At 53.0% G+C, this 8,916-nt stretch overlaps 1 protein-coding gene across 1 annotated transcript; it reads left to right on the forward strand.

Annotated features, from left to right (window-relative positions):
• The first annotated feature begins 1,873 nt into the window (after positions 1 to 1,873).
• On the forward strand, positions 1,874 to 8,061 carry LOC140015886 (uncharacterized). The gene is made up of 7 exons (XM_072068717.1): positions 1,874 to 2,099; positions 2,315 to 3,786; positions 3,833 to 4,345; positions 4,402 to 5,988; positions 6,120 to 7,213; positions 7,554 to 7,735; positions 7,910 to 8,061. Exons 1-7 carry the CDS (start codon positions 1,874 to 1,876, stop codon positions 8,059 to 8,061), a joined length of 5,226 nt encoding a protein of 1,741 aa, XP_071924818.1.
• Positions 8,062 to 8,916: the final 855 nt, after the last annotated feature.

Consider the following 8,916-nt stretch of genomic DNA (forward strand, 5'->3'; position numbering starts at 1 on the left):
TAAACCAACGAAAAAGGTTCGGGAGTCACATTTGACGAAGGGGAAGGCAAGGATAAAAATCCAAGGCACCCCTTCGACCTAGCCAAGGCTAGTTGCGTGATTTAATCAAAGATTTTCTTGTTTTAACCAAAGAATTTATTACATTTGGATGCACTACATGAATGCAAAACCCTAGACCTAGGGGTATTGGGGGAAATTTCTCTTCAAAGATTGAGTGGTGCCAATCACATTAATTGTGAAGCCCAATAACGATCCTTTGAAGAAATCACGAATAATGCGAGTGGGATGCAAATGAATGGAATGCATATATGCAATGTGAGGACATGAGTTTGAAAAAGTAATAAAAAACAATAAATATGTAAATGAAAATGTGCATGTGAGTGGGCAAGGTACGGTATGTGCAATGATAATATGAAGTGCATGTGTGCAAGTGATGATAAAAGTGTTCGTGTGCAAGTGAAGAAACATAAAGGTGCACGTGTGCAAAATGGGAGGAAAAATGAACGTGTGATGAGGGTATAAAATGGTAGAGTGGATTTAAAAAATGCATGAGCCTAGGGAATTCACGCATATTGGGTACGGGGAGACCTAAATCGTGACTCAATTTGCCCTTTTATAGAGGGAATACAAGCGTGCTAAGGCTTAGAAAAAGCCACACTCGTCTATATCCCATATTTAAGGGGACTCTCAAGCAAATGAACCCTATAACTAGCATGAAATACAAAAATTCTAAAATGGAGGGAAAAGGGGGTTCGAGGGGCATGAAAAATGATAAAAACTAAAAAGAATGCATGACATGTAATGAACATGCAAACATGTACTAACGAGGGGAAATCTCTAAGGGTCTAGCGTTGGACTAGCCCATTCTATGAATTCCGACTAGCGTTGGACTAGCGGAAACGTACATTCATCCATCACATTCATTCATGGCTATGGAAAGCGAGTAGACATGCCAAATACTCATAAACACATAGCACATAACATTTAGCATGCTCGACTAGATGCAAGGCCCTAACAAAGCAAATTAACACGTAGCAAGTAAGCATGCAAGACACATAAGACAATTAAAGCCCTAACTATTACATTTGCTAGCTAGGCACATGACTTCGATAGGTCTTCATTGAATGCTCCTCCAAGCCCTATCTATTACATTAGGGAGACCCTACTACAATCTAAAAGGGGGAAAAGGAATAAAATAATTAAATCCCTAACTATTACAAGCCAAGAGGTGTACACATACCCCACAAAGAATAACTTAAATAAAAAGCAAAAGTAAATGACATAAATAAAAGAAATTAAAGAAAGGCTAGGAAAGCAAAGTAGACATGTATTTCTCACGTAGCACGTTGGTTCACATAGGAGAGACAAAAAAGATAAAAGAAGTTATACCTCCCTTGAGTTGGAGCTCTAATGAGACAAATTCCCTTTGATTATCACAACCCGTTTTGATTAACACACCCAAATCAAGAACATTAAACTATTGAAGATCAAAACACATCAGATGCCATTTCAGCTTTCTTCGCAAACAAGGACATGCCAAATTCGGTAACAGACAACAAAATCCAGAAGATGGGAAGCATAAGGGAACGGAAAAAGAAAGATGCAAGATAGCAATACATCAAAGTTTCTCAGGCAATTCGTCGAACAGGTTGAGGGCATCAGAAATTTTACTAATCTTCTACTCAACTAAAGCTATATTCAGCCCCAAAATTTTGTCAAAACACAGGAAAACTTCAGTCCAATCGACATCCAAAACAGACATACTTCCAGTTCATGAATAACTCAACAGAAAATTTGCTACTAGCCACAAACGTGAAAATAAAAATACAAAATAGGCTTTGAAAGCTTGAATAAAACTGAAATTTGAAAGACAATGGCGGCTGCAGTGGCCCCGTCCTGGGCCTGGACACGTGGCAGCCCAGACAAGGCCGAGCTGGGCTTCGGCCCCTGGCCCCTGGCAGCCGACCTGGGCCGCACCACTAGGGCTCCCGAGGGGACAAGGGTTCATCCCGAAGAGGTCGGGGACAATCCCCCTGAGTGCGAGATACCGACTAATCCGGGCAGGTCCCGAGACATACGGAGGTTGGACTCCCTCGCAGGTATAAATGGTAGCACACGTCAACTGTACAAGGTACGCTCACTATAGGCAAATTACTCCCGGTTGTTACTACTTCCCGTGAACTCTACTCACCGGAAAACTAACTTGACCGTCGGAGTGCCCTCGGGGTCAACCCTCGGGCCCCCTCTGTCAGCTCACCCTTTCTGTTTTGCAGGCTTGGAGTCAGCTCTTCCATCAGCACACCGAGCTGATCAGGTCAGCTCTCCTCGGGGAAGTTCCGTGCTTCTTCAGTTGGCGCCGTCTGTGGGAATCGTAAGGTAAGTAAGATTGTGTTGATGGCCAGGACGCGATCCAAGCGCACGATAGAGAGCACCGGCCTTGGGAGCGGTGAGGGGTCCCCGCGGAAGGAGGCTGAGGCGTCTCAGGGAGCCGGGGGATCAGCCCTCTCAGGGGAACGGAGGCAGCAGATCTTCCAGTTCGTGACGGAGAATCTCCCCATGCTGGAGGACATAATTCGACAGGCGAAGGAGGGAGATAGGGCTAGGGGTGCGCAGTCTTCCAAGGCCAAGGGGAAGGAGAAAGAGTTACCCCCTGACCCTTCGGAGGATGAGTCCCGAGACCAGCCCCCCAGAAGGATACAACCACGAACTCCATCTCGCCCGCGAGCCTCGGTGGTCGGAGACAGCGAGAGGTATTCTCGCGACCGATCCGCGAGGAGCCGTCCGAGAGACCCCTCCTCACGGAAGCTCGCACGGAATGGGCTCGAGCGTTTCCCTGCTCGGTCCGTCAAGAGCCGACCCCGGGACCTCCTTCATTTGGACCCTGCTCGGGATGAGCTCGAGCAGATCTTGAGGCCCCGGCAGTACGAGGACAACTACGCAACCTCGCCTTTTACCCGGGAGATAGAGGACTACCCCCTACCCCGGAGGTTTAAGATTCCGAGCATCGAGATGTACGATGCCTCTACAGACCCGGAGGACCACCTTTCGGTCTTCTTGACGCATATGCGCCTGCAAACCACCGCGGATGAGGTCCGCTGCAAGACCTTCCCTATGTTCCTAAAGGGGAAGGCACGGCTCTGGTTCCAGGGGCTGAAACCGGGGTCTATACGGAGCTTTCCTGAGCTGGCCCGGCAGTTTGCAGCCCAGTTCGTCTCCTCGAAGGTCTACGCGAGGAACGCAACTCACCTGATGTCCATCAGACAGAGGCCCGATGAGTCGCTGAGGAATTTCATGACCCGTTTCAACGCGGAGAGCCTGCAGGTCAGGGACAAAGACGAAAAAGTGGTCATGGTCGCCTTCACAAATGGGCTCAGGGTAGAGGAGCTCTTCTACGACCTGGCCAAAAAGCCTCCCGTAAACCTGGAGGAGCTCTTACGCAGGGCGCATGAGGCCGCTAATGCGGAGGAGGCAGGTCGTCTGAAGAAAGAATCAGATTGGGAGCTAGGAGATCGGAAAGATCGGACAAACCCCCCAGAGGGCAAGGACGTCCCGCCCAAGAGAAACGTCTTCGACCGGCTCTCGAAGGAGAAGACCCCTGCTCTGCCACCACTCCCAGAGAAGACCTACACCCCTCTAACACGGCCCAGAACCCAGATCTTGGTGGTTATGGAGGCGGAAGGACTGGGAGATAGGCCGCCCAAGATGGGGAAGCCCCGGAACAAAAGGAACCAGGAAAGGTACAGCGCCTTTCACCGCGACGTCGGGCACGACACGGAGGGATGCTGGGCCCTGCGTAAGGAGATAGAAGACCTGATCCAGCGCTGCTTTCTAGGGAGGTTCGTGCGCCGACCAGGTCAGGAGTTCGGGCGCAACTGAGCGGCGACGCGATGAGGGACGGCGACGCGACCGCCCTGAGCGGCGTGACGCTCCTCAGGGCCCCTCTCCCGACCAAGACACCCAGAACCTGGCGGGAGTGATAAACACCATCGCCGGAGGCCCCACGGGGGGGGACAGTCATGCAGCTCGGAAGAACAAGCGACCACCTCCCGAAGGGGACGACTCCTTGAAGCGCTTGCGCATGGACGAGGAGATTACCTTCGGACCAAGGGATGCAGTCCCCCTGGCTTCCGGGAACCACGAGGCCATCGTGATAGACATTGTTACCAACAACTACCAGGTGAAGAAGGTGTATGTCGACCAGGGTAGCGCGGTGGACATTATATTCTATCGTGTGTTCAAGGAGCTCGGATTAAGGGATGACCAGCTGACCCCGGTCCGGACGCCTTTGGTGGGCTTCACCGGACCACCCATCAGCTCGGAAGGGATGATCACCCTGATGGTCACTGTAGGACAGGCTCCCAAATGCGGACCGTTCCAGTTAACTTCGTGGTGGTCAAGCAGTCTTCCCCGTACAATGTGTTCTTGGGGAGACCTGCTTTAAACGCCCTCCGGGCTATTCCCTCTACCTTCCACCTCAGCTTCAAGTTCCCTACCCCTGGGGGGATAGCCGAGGTGCGTGGCGACCCAGAGGTAGCCAGGGCTTGCTACCTAGCCACGCTCCGGGGGCAGGAGAAGGTGGTCGCCCAGACAACCTGTTTGGAGCCCTACATCCCAGGAGATGAGGCCCAACAGCTGGGCACCCAGGATGAGATTGAGGAGTTCCCCCTAAGGGAGGATCGGCCCGATCAGGTCATCCGCATCGGGGCATTGCTGCCAGCCGAGGAGAAGGAAGGCTTGAAGGTTTTGTTGAGAGAGTACTCCCAGGTCTTCGCGTGGACGGTGGAGGACTTGCCTGGGATCCCTACAGACCTGACAGTCCATCACCTCGACGTGGACCCTAACTTCAAGCCAGTGAAGCAGAAGAAAAGGATCTTTGCCCCCGAGAGGAATGAGGTGATCAAGGCGGAGGTTGGCAAGTTGCTGGAGTCCAAGATCATCCTGGAGGTCTACTACCCGACCTGGCTGGCCAATCCCGTTCTGGTCAGGAAGGACGACCAGACCTGGAGGATGTGCGTAGACTTCACGGACCTTAACAAAGCCTGCCCGAAGGACTGCTTTCCCCTGCCTAGAATCGACAGGTTAGTAGACTCTACTGTGGGTTTTGACGTTTTGTGCTTCCTGGATGCCTTTAAGGGATATCACCAGATAGAGATGGCTGAGGAGGATCGGAACAAGACCTCCTTCATCGCCGAGGAGGGAACCTACTGCTACAGGACCATGCCGTTCGGGTTGAAGAACGCGGGAGCCACTTACCAGCGCCTGGTCAACAAGTTGTTCCAAAACCAGATCGGCAGAAGCATGGAGGTCTATGTCGATGACATGATCGTCAAAAGTCGAACTGACCAGCGGCTCATACCCGACCTGCGGGAGATCTTGGACATCTTACTGAAGAGCCGGATGCACTTAAATCCGAAGAAGTGCACCTTTGGAGTCAGATCGGGGAGGTTTCTCGGTTTCCTGGTATCCCGAGACGGAATCTGGGCCAACCCGGATAAGTTACAGGCTATCATAGACATGGCTCCTCCAAGGAACGTGAAGGAAGTCCAGCGGCTCACAGGGAGAATGGCCGCCCTGAGTAGGTTCCTCTCGCGCTCCGCGGTCAGGGGGCTGCCCTTCTTCCGAGTGCTAAAAGCGCCTAAGGACTTTCACTGGACGGAGGAGTGCCAGAAAGCCTTCACCGACCTTAAGGCCTATCTGGCTGAGCTGCCCACTTTGACCGTCCCGGAGCTAGGAGAGACTCTGTTCCTTTACCTGTCCGCCTGCAACGAGGCCATCAGCGCGGTCTTAGTGCGGGAGGACGGGGGGGCTCAGAGACCGGTGTACTACATTAGCCGTGCCCTACAGGGGCCAGAGACGAGGTACACGCCCGCGGAAAAGCTGGTCCTTGCCTTGGTACATGCCGCTCGCAAGTTCCGCCCTTACTTCCAAGCTCACAGCATCGTAGTCCTGACCGACCAGCCCTTGCGCCAGATACTCACTAAGCCCGAGGTCTCGGGCAGGATGACCAAGTGGGCCGTCGAACTGGCCGAGCATGACCTCACTTATTGGCCTCGCACCGCGATCAAGGCTCAACCTTGGCAGACTTCCTTGCTGAGGGGGCTGACTTGAACCTGACCAAGTTAACCCCGACGCCCCCGGACACCCCGGCTGAGGAGCCGTGGGTGCTGTTCGTGGGCGCCTCGAGCAAGGAAGGGAACGGAGCTGGCCTGCTGCTCACCTTGCCCACGGGGGAAGAACTGACCTATGCGCTTAGGTTCGACTTCCCTGCGTCCAACAACGAGGCAGAGTACGAGGCCTTGTTGACGGGGTTGCGGATAGCCCACCAGATGGGCATCACCGCGATCCGGGTTCGAAGCGACTCTCGGCTCGTCGTCCTCCCGATCCGTGGGGAGTATGAGGCCAAGGACGAGGTAATGAAGAAATACCTGGCTAAGGTACGAGAGGCGGTAGCCCTGTTCGAGACCTTTGAGATTGAGCGGGTGCCGAGGTCCCAAAACAAGCGCGCGGACGCCTTGTCCAAGCTGGCGTCCTCCTCGTTCGCCCACCTGAGCAAGGAGGTCTTGGTAGAGGTGGTGAAGCAGAAAAGTATCGACCAGGTCCAGGTCCTGGCGATAGACAGCTCGGCCACCTGGATGGTTCCCCTAATTGACTTCTTCAGCTCGGGTGCCCTCCCCGAGAACAAAACCGGGGCTCGCCGAATCCAAATCCGAGCTGCCAAGTACGCCTACGCCGGGGGAACCCTCTATAGGAGGTCGTACTTGTCCCCCTGGCTAAAGTGCGTGACGCCCGAGGAAGGTGACTACGTTCTGCGCGAAATCCATGAAGGTATATGTGCGGCACACGTCGGGTCCCGGGTGTTGGCCAAAAAGTGCCTCCTTTTGGGCTACTATTGGCCTTCCGTCTTCCGAGACGCGGCAGATTTGGTCCAGAAATGCCGAGCTTGCCAGGTGCACGCTTCGCTGCGCTCTCAGCCAGCTCGGGAGATGGTTCCCATCCACAGTCCTTGGCCCTTCGCTCAATGGGGGATAGACCTCCTAGGTCCCTTCCCCCGAGCCCCGGGGAAGCTCGGCCCAGGAGGTCGGCGGAAAGGAGCTCGACGCCTGACGGGCTCGACCCCAAGAGGTCGGCACGCCGTGACTTACTTTGAGGCAGCTTTTCAAAATCAGGGAGTTCAACGCTCGACCCAGGAGGTCGGCATAATTGCCTTGGAAATGTAATGCTCGACCCAGGAGGTCGGCATGACTGCCTGGAGAATGTGATGCTCGATCCCAAGAGGTTGGCATATCTGCTAAAATCAGAGTTTGACGCTCGACCCAGGAGGTCGGCGTGACTGCCTTCAAAGTATGATGCTCGGCCACAAGAGGTCGGCAAGGCTCAAATCTTTAAAAGTCGGGGGCTTAAACCATGTCAGTGGCAATTTGATGCTCGGTCTCCCACGGCAGTGCACGACGCTGGTCTCCCACGTAGCAGAGTATAGATTAGGTCGGCCTGACAGCCTACCTAATCAAAGGGGCTAGTGCAGTGGCCCCGTCCTGGGCCTGGACACGTGGCAGCCCAGACAAGGCCGAGCTGGGCTTCGGCCCCTGGCCCCTGGCAGCCGACCTGGGCCGCACCACTAGGGCTCCCGAGGGGACAAGGGTTCATCCCGAAGAGGTCGGGGACAATCCCCCTGAGTGCGGGATACTGACTAATCCGGGCAGGTCCCGAGACATACGGAGGTTGGACTCCCTCGCAGGTATTAATGGTAGCACACGTCAACTGTACAAGGTACGCTCACTATAGGCAAATTACTCCCGGTTGTTACTACTTCCCGTGAACTCTACTCACCGGAAAACTAACTTGACCGTCGGAGTGCCCTCGGGGTCAACCCTCGGGCCCCCTCTGTCAGCTCACCCTTTCTGTTTTGCAGGCTTGGAGTCAGCTCTTCCATCAGCACACCGAGCTGATCAGGTCAGCTCTCCTCGGGGAAGTTCCATGCTTCTTCAGCGGCTTACCTTCTTCAATCTGGATTTGGCCATGGAAACTTCGCTGACTGCTTGGCTAGCCAGACCTTGCCTCTGACGCACTTCAGGATGCTGGCGGCGAGTCATTTCTGAAACTTCAGCGACACCATCCCTTCGTCCATCGGTTTGTTTCCTCTTCCTCTGGTTTTTCCTCAAACCCAGATTCCGTGCTTCTCCAATGAAGGCTTGCAAGCAATGGTGGCGGATTCAAGTTAGGCGGTCCATTGCCGTTGATGTCAGGGTGATGCTGAATGCCTGAATTAGGAAGGGGCTTCCGATTGGTAGCAGCAGGAGCAGCGGGCGGAGTCTTAAAGAACGTCTGGTAAGCAACAAGTCTCTGCTGCTGCTGCTGGACCATGAAGTTGATGATGGTAGGATCAGTAGCAGCCGACAGTGGTAGCTTCGTTGATCTGAGTATCGGAGGGTTTGGGTGGTGGATTGCGGCGGTTACTCTGTTTTCCTTTTGTCCGCCGCCCCTGATTTTCTGGTTCCTCACCCTCCCCTCTTCGGCCTTTCTTTTCTTTTGCCCGATGCCCTTTTTAGGCCTTCACTCCCAATCTGTCTTAGCCCCGTAATCTCTGTTATTTCCACAGCCGTCAACTCTCGGTTTCTTTTCCTCACAGAACTTCAGCTCTCTCCCTTGCTCTCAATTTTTCCTGCCGTCTTCTCCCTCTCAAGTCACGGACTTTGCTCAGATTTTCTTTTTTTTTTCTTTTATGATTTTTCTTATTCTTCTTTTTTCAAGAAATTCTATGCTAAAACTTAAAAATAAAATAAAAATAAAAATAAAACTAGAAATTAAAAACTAACAATCGAATAAAACTAACACGATAAATAAAAAATTAAAAATAAACAGTAAATGAAATTACACCAAAAATTTGGTGTCTACAGTTTGCCCCTCTTTGTCTGAGTT

Source organism: Coffea arabica, chromosome 10c (assembly GCF_036785885.1).
Source record: "Coffea arabica cultivar ET-39 chromosome 10c, Coffea Arabica ET-39 HiFi, whole genome shotgun sequence".
NCBI lineage: Eukaryota > Viridiplantae > Streptophyta > Magnoliopsida > Gentianales > Rubiaceae > Coffea > Coffea arabica.

What these genes read in the sequence shown, in the direction of transcription:
- LOC140015886 (XM_072068717.1), top strand. Translation starts at nt 1,874, where the DNA reads ATGGCGGCTGCAGTGGCCCCGTCCTGGGCCTGGACACGTGGCAGCCCA. An exon ending in GGCATAATTGCCTTGGAAAT is followed by an intron (nt 7,214 to 7,553) that starts GTAATGCTCGAC and finishes GACACGTGGCAG; the next exon opens with CCCAGACAAGGCCGAGCTGG. An exon ending in GAGGTTGGACTCCCTCGCAG is followed by an intron (nt 7,736 to 7,909) that starts GTATTAATGGTA and finishes TCTGTTTTGCAG; the next exon opens with GCTTGGAGTCAGCTCTTCCA.